Genomic DNA, 16125 nt, shown 5'->3' with positions numbered 1-16125 from the left:
GTGCAGGAGTAATAATAATAATAATGGATGGGATTTATATAGCGCCTTTCTAATACTCAAGGCGCTTTACATCGCATTATTCATTCACTCCTCAGTCACACTCGGTGGTGGTAAGCTACTTCTGTAGCCACAGCTGCCCTGGGGCAGACTGACGGAAGCGTGGCTGCCAATCTGCGCCTACGGCCCCTCCGACCACCACCAATCATTCACACACATTCACACACAGGCAAAGGTGGGTGAAGTGCCTTCGGCCCTTCGAGCCTGCATCGCCATTCAATATGATCATGGCTGATCATCCAACTCAGTATCCTGTACCTGCCTTCTCTCCATACCCCCCGATCCCTTTAGCCACAAGGGCCGCATCTAACTCCCTCTTAAATATAGCCAATCAACTGTGTGGCCTCAACTACCTTCTGTGGCAGAGAGTTCCAGAGATTCATCACTCTCTGTGTGAAAAATGGTTTTCTCATCTCGGTCCTAAAGGATTTCCCCTTTATCCTTAAACTGTGACCCCTTGTCCTGGACTTCCCCAACATCTGGAACAATCTTCCTCCATCTAGCCTGTCCAACCACTTAAGAATTTTGTACGTTTCTATAATATTCCCCCTCAATCTTCTCAATTCTAGCGAGTACTGTAGCGAGGACATAATGCGCAGGGATCGTTGGCCGGCACGGACTCGGTGGGCCGATTGGCCTGTTTCCGTGCAGTGTCTCCAAATTAAACTGAACACCATTACTTTAGGTCCAGGAGGAGGCCATTCGGCCCTTCGAGCCAGCACCGCCATGCAATGTCACACTTCGCCCATTGCGCCATTTGGGACGACAGATGGCACAATGGGCTAAGTGTTCGGCTGGCGACCAGAAGGTAGCCGGTTCGAATCCCGCTTGGAGTGCATACTGTCGTTGTGTCCTTGGGCAAGACACTTCACCCACCTTTGCCTGTGTGTGAATGTGTGTGAGTGATTGGTGGTGGTCGGAGGGGCCGTAGGCGCAGATTGGCAGCCACGCTTCCGTCAGTCTGCCCCAGGGCAGCTGTGGCTACAGAAGTGGCTTACCACCACCGAGTGTGACTGAGGAGTGAATGAATAATGCGATGTAAAGCGCCTTGAGTATTAGAAAGGCGCTATACAAATCCCATCCATTATTATTATTATTATTATTATTATTAATGTGATCATGGCTGATCGTCCACAATCAGTACCCCGTTCCTGCCTTCTCCCCCATATCCCCTTGACTGCACCGAACCAGGAACCAAGTGTGTCTGTCATGGCATAAGGAAAACCAAATTACTGTTGTTATTTGTTTAAGATAAACGTTGCTCTCTGACTGGTGCGATTTGTTGCCAAGGTACTCAAAGGGTTAAAAGATGACAAATAACTGTGATTTAATTCTGCAGGTATGTAACAGAATTTGTAAACCTAGGCAATGTTTCAGCTCTCCGCACTTTCAGGGTATTGAGGGCTTTGAAAACTATTTCTGTAATTCCAGGTAAGACGTCCACGCTCGGTGTTAGGTGTTGCATAGGCCCCATGTGTACCTCCAGTTGTTTTGTGTCTTGTCATTGTGTTTGTGTGTGACCTCCCTCATTGCAGATATGTGACAGAGTTTGTGGACCTTGGAAATGTCTCAGCGTTGAGAACATTCAGAGTTCTCCGAGCTTTGAAAACTATCTCGGTCATCCCAGGTGAGCGGAAGTTTAAACACAAAGGCTGACTTTCTCCCCACCCCCCCACCGTCATTGGTACACCTATATCTTTTTGACACACCTGTTGCATGATCAACTCATCGGCTCACTTGCTTTGCGGCACTTGTGAAAATGTTCTCATTTTGACCGGTTGTTTTTCCTAAAGTAAGTATCCTGCTGCTTGATTTCACAGATTTTTTTAATATTGGGAAGAATCAAAGGTTTTAAGAACCTTGATCTGAAAATAAGCTTGTGGAAGCATGTTTTTTTTTGGCCTCGGTACTTTGAGCTAAGTCTGGTAAAACTCAATCATGTTTGCCGTGGTGAGGAAATGCTGCACCCACTTCCCAGCCTTTCCACATCGAGCATAGAACAGTACAGCACAGGAACAGGCCCTTCGGCCCAACTTGCCCACACACCGGCCAACAATGTCCCAGCTACACTAGTCCCACCTGCCCGCGTTTGGTCCATATCCCTCCAAACCTGTCCTATCCATGTACCTGTCTAACTGTTTCTTAAACATTGGGATAGTCCCAGCCTCAACTACCTCCTCTGGCAGCTTGTTCCATACACCCATGTGGAAAAGGTTCCTATTAAATCTTTTCCCCTTCACCTTAAACCTGTGTCCTCTGGTCCTCCATTCCCCTACTCTGGGCAAGAGACTGTGTGCATCTACCCGATCTATTCCTCTCATGATTTTATAATAATAATAATAATGGATGGGATTTATATAGCGCCTTTCTAATACTCAAGGCGCTTTACATCGCATTATTCATTCACTCCTCAGTCACACTCGGTGGTGGTAAGCTACTTCTGTAGCCACAGCTGCCCTGGGGCAGACTGACGGAAGCGTGGCTGCCAATCTGCGCCTACGGCCCCTCCGACCACCACCAATCACTCACACACATTCACACACATTCACACACAGGCAAAGGTGGGTGAAGTGTCTTGCCCAAGGACACAACGACAGTATGCACTCCAAGCGGGATTCGAACCGGCTACCTTCCGGTCGCCAGCCGAACACTTAGCCCATTGTGCCATCTGTTAAGATCACCCCTCATCCTCCTGTGCTCCAGGGAATAGAGACCCAGCCTGCTCAACCTCTCCCTGTAGCTCACACCCTCTAGTCCTGGAAACATCCTCGTAAATCTAAGGTCTAAGCAACATTTATTTTTCAAACCCTAACATAAATATTTGTAGTTGTCACTTCTTTCCAGTGTCCTGGGGTCTTTGGTTTCTTCCCCATTTGTTAATTCAACAGCAAGTTTTTTGAATAAGTGGGAGAACTGGTTAAGGGCAGTGCCCGAGGTTGTCCCTTTCTACGCTGGGTACTTCTGTAAACAAAGTCCCAATCATCACAGTGCCGTTGGAGTTACCACGGCTATCTTTCCACGCATTAAACTTTAAAATGCCTTCATCTATAGGTGGGATGTTTTGTCTGGTTTAGTTTAGTTCAGTTTAGAGATACAGCGTGGGAACAGGCCCTTCGGCCCACCGAATCCACGCCGACCAGCGAACCCCGCACACTAACACTGACACACACACACACACACACACACACACACACACACACACACACACACACACACACACACACACTAGTGACAATTTACAATTTTACCAAAGCCAATTAGCCTTACAAACCTGTACGTCTTTGGAGTGCGGGAGGAAACCGGAGCACCCGGGGAGAACGCACAAACTCCGTACAGACAGCACCCGCAGTCAGGATCGAACCCGGGTCTCTGGCGCTGTAAGGCAGCAACTCTACCCACTGCACCTCCTTCAAATGCCCTTGTTTAGAATTGCAATAAAATCCACGCTGGTATAAACCATCTCATGAGCCATCGTCCCAGCCAAGCACCCATCTTGGGTCTGTGACATCACCATTAGAATTATTAATAATGATTCCCAAGGATAAAGAGCTTCCATTCATACCCATCTCATAAATTGACAGCATGGCAGATATATCAAACATATTAAAGATTCCACACTCAATTTTCCATTCAATGGCTTGAAATTGCTTTGATTTTGCCTTTTCCTTTTGAGCAATATCGATCAAGAGTTGATTTATTTTTTTTAAAATTTATAATTCTCTATTCAGCCTTGGCGTTTAAGAGATGCATGAGCTACAAATGTAACTTGCTTGTATTTTCACTGAAGTCATCCATTTGCTTCCTTAAGTGATGCTTCAAGGGTTCTTTGCCCCATGATCTGTCCGATTCTACCTCTGCCACACTGGTATGTTAATGTTTTTGTTTCTCCATCGAGAGCAAATATTTGTGTGTGTAATTTTAAAACATCACAAAATGGACTGCCGTTAAAATCTTTATGAAATTGTTGACAATTGAACCAGCAAAATGCTCCATCCCTATTTGACATTTTAGCCGCTAAAGGGACCGTAATGCGTTTAATTTAGCCTCTTTTAATCACTTTATTCAGGAGAGAAAAAACGACGGATAAATCTTTGCATATACAACTTTGAATCTTTAAATAAAAGCTGTCAGAGTTGCTGCAAGGAATGATTTTTTTTTTTGAATGGTGACATTTTAGTGCTACCATCTTAATGATCTTGTTGTGGAATAGGGGGAGGAAGATGAGGAGAAATAGGATTGGGAATGGGACAATTAGCTCTGAGTCTGCTCCAGTATAATCATGGCTGGTCTTCCTGCTTTATTTCCGACTTATAAGGATAGCTTCCTTTGACATTGGGAAATCTGCTGATCGCAGTTTTGAATGAACTGGGACTTTATTGTCACATGTAGCTAGGGACAGTGAGATTTCTTTTTTGTGTACAGGTTAGTTAAATTCTTACCATACAAAGGCACAATCATACTTAAGTCGTGTAGTTTTGTTTGGAGGAAACAGGCCTTTCGGCCTAGCCGCGTCCGTGCCAACCAACAATTGGTTCTAGTTCTATCTGACAGTCGGCACAATTTACAGAGGGCAAATTATTGTGTGGGAGGAAACTCACGGGGAGAACGTGCAAACTCCGTACACACAGCACCTGTGGTCGGGATGGAACCCAGGTCTCGAGCGCTGTAAGGCAGCAACTCCACCGCTGCGCCTCCTTGCCGCCCCCACGTGTAAGTGCATAGATTACACTGAGACATTACGCAAGAGACGCCATGTCTCCGGCGCCATTTTGAGCGATTCAAGTCCAATGTAGATAACAATGGTGAGTCTTAAAACTTGGCCATGAAGGCCCGTTGTCATGGCAATGGCACTGGATCAGAGTTGCAGGGGCCGGCCTGGGTCAACGACCAAATCTCCAAAGGCCTGCCGGGGTAGTAATTTTCACACCCACCATCTATTGAGTAAAATTGTTCCTTATTCCAGTCCTAAATTGCTTATTCCCAGCCCTCCCCCAATATTGTGTAGGAAGGAACTGCAGACGCTGGTTTAAACCAAAGATAGACACAAAAAGCTGGAGTAACTCAGCGGGACAGGCAGCATCTCTAGAGAGAAGGGAATGGGTGATGTTTAGGGTCGAGACCCTTCTTCAGACTGAGAGTCGGGAGAAGGAAACGAGAGATAGAAACGGTGATGTGGAGAGATATAGAACAAATGGATGAAAGATATGCAAAAAAGCAATGATGATAAAGGAAATAGGCCATTGTTAGCTGTTTGCTAGGTGTGAACGAGAAGCTGGTGCGACTTGGGTGGGGGAGGGATGGAGAGAGAGGGAATGCCGGGGTTACTTGAAGTTAGAGAAATCAAGATTCATACCACTGGGGTGTAAGCTGCCCACGTGAAATATGAGATGCTGTTCCTCCAATTTGCGTTTAGCCTCACTCTGACAATGGAGGAGACCTAGGACACTGGCCTTTCTGTCCAAGGCCTCCTCCATTGTCAGAGTGACACTAAGCACAAATTAGACTATCCTACACACTGGGGACATTTTACATTTGTACCAAGCCACTTATCCTACAAACCTGCACGTCTTTGGAGTGTGGGAGAAAACCGGAGCACCCGGAGAAAACCCACGCAGGTCACGGGGAGAAGGTACAAACCTAGGTACAGTGAAAAGCTTTTTGTTGCGTGCTAACCAGTCAGCGGAAAGACAATACATGATTACAATCGAGTCGTCCACAGTGTACAGATACAGGATAAGGAAATAACTTTTAGTGCAAGGTACAATATTGTAGTTATCGTATAGATGCGAGCCTGTATTGCGCCTGGGATTAGACACAAAAATCTGGAGTAACTCAGTGGGACAGGCAGCGTCTCTGGAGAGGAGGAATGGGTTGACATTTTGGCTCGAGACCCTTCTTCAGGCTGGTTTGGGGTTATGACTGTTGGCAGGCCAATTCCTCCTGCGATAACAAAAAGATCCATCGTATCGTCAAAGGTTTTTTTTTCCCCCCCCCCCCTCTGACTAGTCTGAAGAAGGGTCTCGACCCGAAACATCCACCCATTCCCTTCCCTCCAGAGATGCTGCCCGTCCCGCTGAGTGACTCCAGCATTCTGTGTCTATCTTCGGTTGAAACCAGCATGTGGATGTTGTATCACTGCGGTATGTGGAGAGATTGGCTCGGGGATCTCTTGCTGGTTCAATTGTTCCCTTCAAATTCTTGAAATGCCTGGCGGGGAAACAAAATGAGGCCGCCATCTCTTCGTTCACATCTCAGCTGAATCGATAATCAATTCAAACTCAAATTATAAAATCATTGCCTCACGACGGCCTCGATTATTGCGATTGGCGTTCTTTAACACCAGCTCCCGGGGCCGTCGAATTGGTGCTATCCGACTGAATATACAACAGTGGTCTGTGGCAGAGGGAGACGGATTCATGGAACAGTTTATGAATGTTTTGTCGTTGCTTCTGCTTCCGATTATGTCCCCTGACGCGAGATTTAGTTGACGAGTGTAAAGAATCCGTTATTGGGTGATATTGTCACGGCCTGTCCCACTTACGCGATTTTTCTCGGCGACTCGCCGGCACCCGTCATAGCCAAAGCAGATCGCCGAAAATGTTCAGCATGTTGAAAATCCAGCGTCGACCAGAATAAGGCGCGACTCTTTGGGCGACTACACACGGCCATACAGGCGTCACCCCGCGATCCCAGCCCAAAGAGTCGTACCTTTTTCTGATCACCGTTGGATTTTCAACACGTCGAAAACCTCCGGCCACCTGCTGAGACTAATGGCGGGTGCCGGCAGTCGCGGAAAAAACTCGCGTAAGTGGGATAGGCCCTTCACAGATCAAAACTTTCAAAGATGCCTTCAATTAAGTATATACAACCTGTTCTGGCCAACTGGATAAAGTGAACTCAATCTGTCAATATGAATGCTGGAGAGACTTGATTATTTCATTTTGCTACCAAGAACATTCTTTTGTGTTCTTGCTTAAATCAAAATGAGCATTCAGTTTCCATTCGTAGGAAACACATTTTGCAGAATGGAAATGATAGTGGATGGTGTCCAAAACCACAGAGTCCTTGTTCCAGATTACTCTGGTTTGGTTTAGTTTCGTTTGGAGATTCAGGCCCTTCGGCCCACCGAGTCCGCACCGACCAGCGATCCCCCCTGCACACGAACACTATCCTACACACACACTAGGGACAATTTACAATTTTTTACCAAAGCCAATTAACCTGCAAACCCGCACGTCCTTGGCATGTGGGAGGAAACCGGAGCACCCGGAGAAAACCCACGCAGGTCACGGGGAGAACGTGCAAACTCCCCACACACGTTCAACTTAGATTATCGAATCACTGAGTCCACGCACACTGACACTACCCTACACACGCCAGAGACCATTTTACATTTATGCCGAGCTACGTAACTTACAAACCTACACGTCTTTGGAGTGTGGGAGGAAACCGGAGCACCCGGAGAAAACGCACACAGGTCACGGGGAGAACGTACAAACTCCGCACAGGCAGCACCCGTAGTCAGGACGGAACCCGGGTCCCTGGCGCTGTGAGGCGGCTTTCTTCACGATTAATCTCATCACGATTCCCCTAGAGGTGTCGCATCTGTTTATGTGGGGGTCTGAGCTCATTAATCATTCCTACAGTCACATAAAATATCATTTAAATCCCCAAAACGACTCATCCTATATAATGTAAAAAACAATGCTCCACGGACAATGCGCATCCCATTTTGCTCTTTCAAATTGTTATGTCAGGACCTCTTAACTAATTTGTACCAGCTACAAATACTCCTGATGGTTCAACAGATAGTTGATGGTATTTCTCTCTCTTTGATCTGCACTCTTTTAAACCCTGACTATGAAGAGAGAGCTATATTAACTATGTGACTGCGATCATACTTAACATGGAAGGGATACGGCAGATCCTGGCCAAAGCCTGTCAAACGTCCAGAGAAGTTGACCCATGTGTGACTCTGGGGATTGGGTCAACATCTTTGATGTTCTCCGCGTTTAATACACGCATTTGATCAGCGATAGAACCGACTCTGAAATGATTGGCAATTTGTCTTAGCAGTTGCGAAGCTTAATTTCGACACATTTAGATCTCTCGAGTGCTAAACTAATTTTAGTTTAGCTCAGAGATACAGCGTGGAAACAGGCCCTTCGGCCCATCGGGTCCACGCTGGCCATCGATCACTCGCTCACACACCAGTTCTATGTTATCCCACTTTCTCATCCACTCCCTATACACACTGGGGGCCGATTAGCCGACAACCCCGCACGCCTTTGGGATGTGGGAAGAAACCGGAGCACCCGGAGGAAACCCACACGGGTCACAGGGAGAACGTGCAAACTCCACACAGACAGCACCCGAGGTCCGGATTGACCCCAGGGCTCCAGGGTGGTGACTTTTGCAACAACTTATAACTTACAATAGAAGCGAAGCATTAAAATGTCTTCCACGCCACACTGGCCGTTAAGTAACTGCTCAAACTAGAGGTTCCACAAGACACAGGAGAAGAATTAGGCCATTCAGCCCATCGAGTCTGCTCCGCCATTTGATTACGGCTCAAATGAGAACTATCAATCTCCGCTTTCAAGATACCCAATGTCTTGGCCTCCACCGCCGTCTGTGGCAATGTATGCCACAGATTCACCACCCTCACACAGTATGACTGATGTGAAGACATTCCCCTCCTCTCTCTCTCTCTGATGGGACTTCCGGGAGAACCAATCTCACTGCTCCCCCACTGATTCCAGCTCTCCTTCCCCGCTCCGCTGTGAAATTCCCAGTTTACCCCCGAGGCATCGAGTCGTAGAGTGATACAGCGTGGAAACGGGGCCCTTCGGCCCATCTTGCCCGCTGAGTCAGCTGATTGGAGTTGATTTCGCCATCGATGGGATGGGAAACTAAAAACAGCTCAGGTTTTTGCTGCTCTGAGACAGAATAGGATAGAATATTCCCTGTGGCGTGACTGTACATGAGGATAGAGAGGGGGAGGAAGCAATGATTGGCGTGAATCCTTGTTGATGACTGTTGCTGAGGCACCAGAGGGTAGTCTTCAGAAGAGTAGAGGGTTTTTTTTCAAACCGTAAATGGAGAATAGAGAGTGACATAAAAGCGCAGACAACAGTGAGTTACTCCAGCACTCTGCAATTTACAGAGGGGCAGATTAGTCTGCGCACCTGCACTTGGGCCACAGTTTAAGAATAAGGGGTAAGCCATTTGGAACGGAGACGAGGAAACACTTTTTCTCACAGAGAGTGGTGAGTCTGTGGAATTCTCTGCCTCAGAGGGCGGTGGAGGCTGGTGTGTTTAGAGGATCAATGGTTTGAACAGCATTGATAAACCAGAGTACAAGAGCTTTCCAATGGATTAAAAAGTGAGTCATAGGCCCTTCAGCCCAACTTGCCCACACTGGCCAACATGTCCCATCTACACTAGTCCCACCTGACTGCGTTTGGTCCATATCCCTCCAAACCTGTCCTATCCATGTACCTGTCTAACTGTTTCTTAAACGTTGGGATAGTCCCAGCCTCAACTACCTCCTCTGGCAGCTTGTTCCATACACCCACCACCCTGTGTGTGAAAAAGTTACCCCTCACATTCCTATTAAACCTTTCCCCCTTCACCTTAAACATATGTCCTCTGGTCCTCGATTCCCCTACTCTGGGCAAGAGACTCTGTGCATCTGTCTACCCGATCTATTCCTCTCATGATTCTGTACACTCATGACTGACTGTTCAGCAAGCATCACATTCGGGCTCGAACAAGTCATCATTTCTTAATTAATCTAATAATCCTGCATTATTCCACCATATATGGTGACATATTGCATTAACTATCTATAATTACATTCTGGGCGATGTAATTCATAGTCTGATCACCATTGTTCACTTGTTGACCAACATTAAGACCAGTTGGCTGTTGATTTAACCAACATGAATGAGTTCAAATGAGCAAACTCAACTAATTATTTCATATCAATTTGAATGTTAAATTGACCAACTTGAGAGCCTAGTTTAGATCCATTATAATTTGAGTTTTTAATCAATATCTTTCTGGGATATTGACCTGACAGGTTCTTTTGGGAGTGTTGAGCTGAGCTGTGAAGGTATAATATAGTTCTTGAAGGGAATGTTTGTACGTTCTCGATCCAGTTTTGTCTAATGGATAACCTCCACATCAAATATTCTAAGGATGGCTTATTTCTTCAGGGTGGGAAGCCTTATTGCGTAGGGGGGAGAGGGGGGGGGGGGGGTAGCAAGCTCTTCTCAGTTACCTTTGTCATCCTAATTCCAGGATACGCCACCATTAGCCAGACGTCCATCTTAAGAAGGGTCCTGAACCAAACTGTCACCTATCCATGTTCTCCACAGATGCTGCCTGACCCGCTGAGTTACTCCAGCACTCTGTGAAACGTCACCTATCCATGTTCTCCACAGCTGCTGCCTGACCCGCTGAGTTACTCCAGCACTCTGTGAAACGTCACCTATCCCTGTTCTCCACAGAGGCTGCCTGACCCGCTGAGTTACTCCAGCACTCTGTGAAACGTCACCTATCCCTGTTCTCCACAGATGTTGCCTGACCCGCTGAGTTACTCCAGCACTCTGTGAAACGTCACCTATCCATGTTCTCCACAGATGCTGCCTGACCCGCTGAGTTACTCCAGCACTCTGTGAAACGTCACCTATCTATGTTCTCCACAGATGCTGCCTGACCCGCTGAGTTACTCCAGCACTCTGTGAAACGTCACCTATCCATGTTCTCCACAGATGCTGCCTGACCCGCTGAGTTACTCCAGCACTCTGTGAAACGTCACCTATCCATGTTCTCCACAGCTGCTGCCTGACCCGCTGAGTTACTCCAGCACTTTTTGCGTCTTGTTTTGCAAGGCAGCAGGTTCCTTGTTTCTACACAACGGTTCCTACTCTGCCGTAACGCTACTTAAATCTCAACGTGGGAAAACTCTTCTGCCACTTTTGTGCAAGATATTGACAATAGACAATAGGTGCAGGAGTAGGCCATTCGGCCCTTCGAGCCAGCACCACCATTCAATGTGATCAATCCTGAATTGTCAGACTTGGTGTAACATGGATATCCATCCAAGATACACCAGACATGATTCACATTTTGATCATATGCAACTCCCATATTTTGTCATCTCCTAGCGGGAGTAACAGGTGACGTGGCAACCTTTCCCCATTGCCACAAAATGAAAGCAAAAGTATGCTGCGTCCTTTCTCCCAAAGTTGCTCTATAAATGAGGACAAATGTTGCATTTGCCTTGCTGCAAACTATCGACGTTACTCCAAGCTTCAAGTAAGTATAAACCAAATTGATCGGTCTTTACCAACTCTTGTTTGAAAAAGTCTTGTTTTTCCCAACAACCTTCCTGTAGTTTTGAGTTTGAGCGTTATTGAATCCATTGACATAATGTGCATGGCCTTGCTTGCTCTTTGCATGGATTATCTGTGGAATGCTTTTTGCTTTTGAGGGATAATGCTCGCCGTTGGTTAAACAGTTCCCCTGTAATTGCTCTGCTTCTGTTGGCAGGTTTGAAGACCATTGTTGGTGCCCTAATCCAGTCTGTAAAGAAACTTTCTGATGTGATGATCTTGACTGTATTTTGCCTGAGTGTGTTTGCCCTGATTGGACTCCAGTTGTTCATGGGTAATTTAAGGCATAAATGTGTCATTTGGCCCCCCAATCCAGCGTACTTAAATGCCACTGATGAAAATGGAACAAGACTGTTTGACTTTGGCGAGTATATTATGAATAAAAGTAAGCATTTTACGATTTTTGTCTCTAACTTTGATTTACTCGAACGAGAGTCATGTTTTCTCATGGTTTGACATCGCAAATAATTGTCGGTAATTTCCTTCTGAATAATTTCTGTCAGAATGCCTGATACCGCTTAATGAATGTACGTCTTGAGATTTGCCTAATTTGTCAGTTTGAGCGCCAATGGGCCTGTCCCACTTACGCGACTTTTTCGGCGACTGCCGGCACCCGTCGCAGGTCGTTGCAGATCGCCGAAAATGTTCAACATGTTGAAAATCCAGCGGCGACCAGAACAAGGTACGACTCTTTGGGCAACTACTCACGATCATACAGGCTTCACCCAGCGACATGTTGCCTGTACGGTCGTGAGTCGTCTCCTCAGTCGCCCAAAGAGTCGTAGCGTCCTTCCGATCGCCGCTGGATTTTCAACATGTTGAACATTTTTGCCGACCTGCAACGACCTATGATGGGTGCCAGCAGTCGCCGAAAAGGTCGCGTAAGTGGGACAGGCCCATTAGTTTGAGATGGATCTTTGAAATCCTAAGTATAATTAGGAGGACTACAGACTTAAGAAGTCTATCCGTTCAATACAGCCTAGTTTCTCTTGAAGACATTTCCCCTTTGAACATTTAATTCTCCAATTTTAGGAACCCCCCCCCACAAATAACCCTCCTGGAATCACACCCATTCCTCCCCTCCCCCTCCCCCACATTCCTTCCTCTGGCTTCACAATTCGCAACTCTTCAATCATCCCGTCTCACACCTTCTGCTTGAATTTAGTTTTGTTTAGTTCAGAGGTACAGCGCGGAAACAGGCCCTTCGGCCCACCGAGTCCGCGCCGACCAGCGATCCCCGCGCACTAACACTATCCTACACACACTCGGGAGAATTTTACATTTACACCAAGCCAACAAACCTGCACGTCTTTGGAGTGTGGGAGGAAACCGGAACACCCGGAGGAATCCCACACAGGTCACGGGGAGAACGTGCAAACTCCATACAGGCAGCGCCCATAGTCAGGATGGAACCCGGGCCTCTGGCGCTGTGAGGCAGCAACTCTACCGCTGCCCTTTGTATTCTCGCATTATTTCTGGAAGATTTGGTGTGACTTCAAGTCATAGTCACACAGCACAGAAACAGACCCTTCAGCTGGCCGAGATGCCCTCTCTATGTTAATCCCATTTGCCTGCATTTGGCCAAAATCCCTCCAAACTTTCTAACGTACGATGAGTGTTTGACGGCACTGGGCCTGTCCCCGCTGGAGTTTAGAAGGATGAGGGGTGACTTCATTGAAACGTACAGAATAGTGAAAGGCCGGGATAGCGTGGATGTGGAGAGGATGTTTCCACTAGTGGGAGAGTAGAGGTCACAGCCCCAGAATTAAAGGATGTTCTTTTAGGAAGGAGATGAGGATTTTTTTTTAGTCAGAGGGTGGTGAATCTGTGGAACTCATTGCCACAAGGAAGGCTGTGGAGGCCAAGTCAGTGGATATTTTTAAGGCAGAGATAGATAGATTCTTGATTAGTGCGGGTGTCAGGGGTTATGGGGAGAAGGCAGGAGAATGGGGCTGGGAGGGAGAGATAGATCAGCCGTGATTGAATGGCGGAGCAGACTTGATGGACCGAAATCTACTCGTTATGATGGTATGAACTTTCAGTCATGACAGATGCAGTGCATGTCAACACACAGCAAGAAAGTGTGGTCTATTTTTGCGTAGCTGTTATATTCCGCGCAAAGATGCCTCGTGGTCCCTTTGTGCAGTGTCTTCAAGACCTTGTTTGGTTACGAAAGGGCCTGTCTCACTTGGGCGTCATTTGCGCGCCATCGATAATGGTGTCTCGACCCGAAACGAAACGTTGCCTATTTCCTTCGCTCCATAGATGCTGCCTCACCCACTGAGTTTCTCCAGCATTTTTGTCTTAACACCAAAATGCTGGAGTAACTCAACGCATGACTTTGCAAGTAGCCCTTTCATTCCCTATCTCTCTCTCTCTCTCTCCGTCCTTCCCCCACCCGAGTCGTCTCACCAGTTTCACTGTTCGTACGCCTTCGTATCCCACAGCCAACAATGGACCATTGTGGGCTCCACCTTTCCTGCATCATCAGCACCGGCTGTGATTTGTTCTCCGTACCTTTTCACATCTCTCGCTTCCCTCTCCCCAGACTCACAGTCTGAAGAAAGGTCTCGACCCGAAACATCACCCATTCCTTCTCTCCAAGGATGCTGCCTGACCCGCTGAGTCACCCCAGCAATTTGTGCCCATGTTAGATTTCTGAAGCTCTTCACCTCAGGTCATTAGTCTGTATCAGGTCATGAGTTACTCCAGCACTTTGTGTCTCCCTTGGGTGTAAACAGGCATTTGCAGTTCCTTCCCAAACTGAACAGTTTTCCCCATGTCGCCTTTAACTTTGTCAATTGCAGAAAGGTGATTGTGACCATGTGGAACTTTAGTGTTTGCATTTTATTGGAACTCTTTGTGTTGTGGAATAAAATATGAGAGATGATTTAAAAAAAAAAATAAAATTAATTTGTTATGATTTGCTCTCATTAAAACTCTGCTCATTTCCAGCAAATTTCTACACTGTAGCAGGAATTCCTGATGCTTTGCTTTGTGGAAACGGCACTGATGCTGGGTAAGATTTACATTCTATAAGGTTCATCTTACTATAAGCTTCTGGAGTAACGTTGTTCCTGAACTCCTGTTCAGCTGTTTGATGAATGAAAGAGGCCAAACGGGTTAGAATCTAGAGACACAGAGTGATACAGTGTGGAAACAGGCCCTTCGGCCCAACTTGCCCACCCCGCCCAACAGTGTCCCATCTACACTAGTCCCACCCGCCTGCGTTTGGTCCATATCCCTCCAAACCTGTCCTATCCATGTAGAAGGATTTCGGCCCGAAACGTTGCCTATTTCCTTCGCTCCATAGATGCTGCTGCACCCGCTGAGTTTCTCCAGCTTTTTTGTGTACCTATCCATGTACCTGTCTAACTGTTTCTTAAACATTGCGATAATCCCAGCCTCAACTACCTCGTTCCATACACCCACCACCCTCTGTGTGAAAAAGTTACCCCTCAGATTCCTATTAAATCTTTTCCCCTTCACCTTGAACCCATGTCCTCTGGTGCTCGATTCCCCTACTCTGGGCAAGAGACTCTGTGCATCTACCCGATCTATTCCTCTCATGATTTAATACACCTCTATAAGATCACCCCTCATCCTCCTGCGCTCCAAGGAATAGAGACCCAGCCTGCTCAACCTCTCCCTGTAGCTCACACCCTCTAGTCCTGGCAACATCCTCGTAGATTTGTTCTCTCATGTCAACCGGGCCAGAACGTTTGACCTGCTTCTATCCTCCTGCTCGAGAGGGAACGAGGCTAAGGTGTCTCGTTTCTGAAAGTATGCGGAAACAAAGTGCTGAAGAATCATTTATTTTGCCGCCCACTCGATGTATGGCTTCTTGGAGGATCATAAGTTCATGAGTGATAGGAGGAGAATTAGGCCATTCAGCCCATCAAGTCTACTCCCCCATTCAATCATGGCCGATCTATCTCTCCCTCCTAACTCCATTCTCCCCATAACCCCTGACACCCGTACTTAGGGTGGCGCAGTGGGTAGAGTTGCCGCCTCACAGCGCCGGAGGCCCGGGTTCCATCCTGACTACGGGCGCTGTCTGTACGGAGTTTGCACGTTCTCCCCGTGACCTGCGTGGGTTTTGTCCAAGATCTTCGCTTTCCTCCCACACTCCAAGGACGTGCAGGTTTGTAGGTGAATTGGCTTGGTATGAATGTAAATTGTCCCTGGTGTGTGTGTAGGATAGTGTTAGTGTGCGGGGATCGCTGGTCGGCGCAGGGTGGGGGAGTGGAGGAGTGTGAGTGGGGGTGCGGGAGTGTTAGTGACGGTGGGGGAGTGGGGGTGAGAGTGGGGGAGGTGAGGGTGGGGGAGTGAGGGTGGGGGAGTGGGGGAGGTGAGGGTGGGGGAGTGAGGGTGGGGGAGCGGGGGTGAGGGTGGAGGAGTGAGGCCAGTTCATTGGCTATATTTAAGAGGGAGTTAGATGTGGCCCTTGTGGCTAAGGGGATCAGAGGGTATGGAGAGAAGGTAGGTACGGGATACTGAGTTGGATGATCAGCCATGATCATATTGAATGGCGGTGCAGGCTCGAAGGGCCGAATGGCCTACTCCTGCACCTAATTTCTATGTTTCTATGTGAGGGTGGGAGTGGGGGTGCGTGAGTGGGGGGGGGGGGGGTGAGGGTGTGGGAGTGTGTGTGAGGGTGAGGGAG

General features: G+C 47.4%; 1 protein-coding gene across 7 annotated transcripts in view; it reads left to right on the top strand.

Moving 5' to 3' along the window:
* Positions 1 to 16125, top strand: part of scn8a (sodium voltage-gated channel alpha subunit 8) — a 103468-nt gene that overhangs the window by 18393 nt on the left and 68950 nt on the right. For 4 of the 7 annotated variants that reach the window (XM_033015660.1, XM_033015658.1, XM_033015659.1 and 1 more), the window contains exons 4-6: positions 1593 to 1684; positions 11617 to 11844; positions 14415 to 14478. In XM_033015660.1, coding sequence (XP_032871551.1) covers positions 1593 to 1684; positions 11617 to 11844; positions 14415 to 14478 — 384 coding nt within the window. Of the gene's footprint in view, positions 1 to 1396; positions 1489 to 1592; positions 1685 to 11616; positions 11845 to 14414; positions 14479 to 16125 lie in introns of all 7 variants that reach the window. The other 3 variants (XM_033015663.1, XM_033015661.1, XM_033015662.1) reach the window with 1 other exon arrangement.

This window comes from Amblyraja radiata, chromosome 46 (genome assembly GCF_010909765.2).
Source record: "Amblyraja radiata isolate CabotCenter1 chromosome 46, sAmbRad1.1.pri, whole genome shotgun sequence".
Lineage (NCBI taxonomy): Eukaryota > Metazoa > Chordata > Chondrichthyes > Rajiformes > Rajidae > Amblyraja > Amblyraja radiata.
Note: the sequence above shows the minus strand (reverse complement) of the source record. Positions and strands in the feature narration are given on the sequence as shown.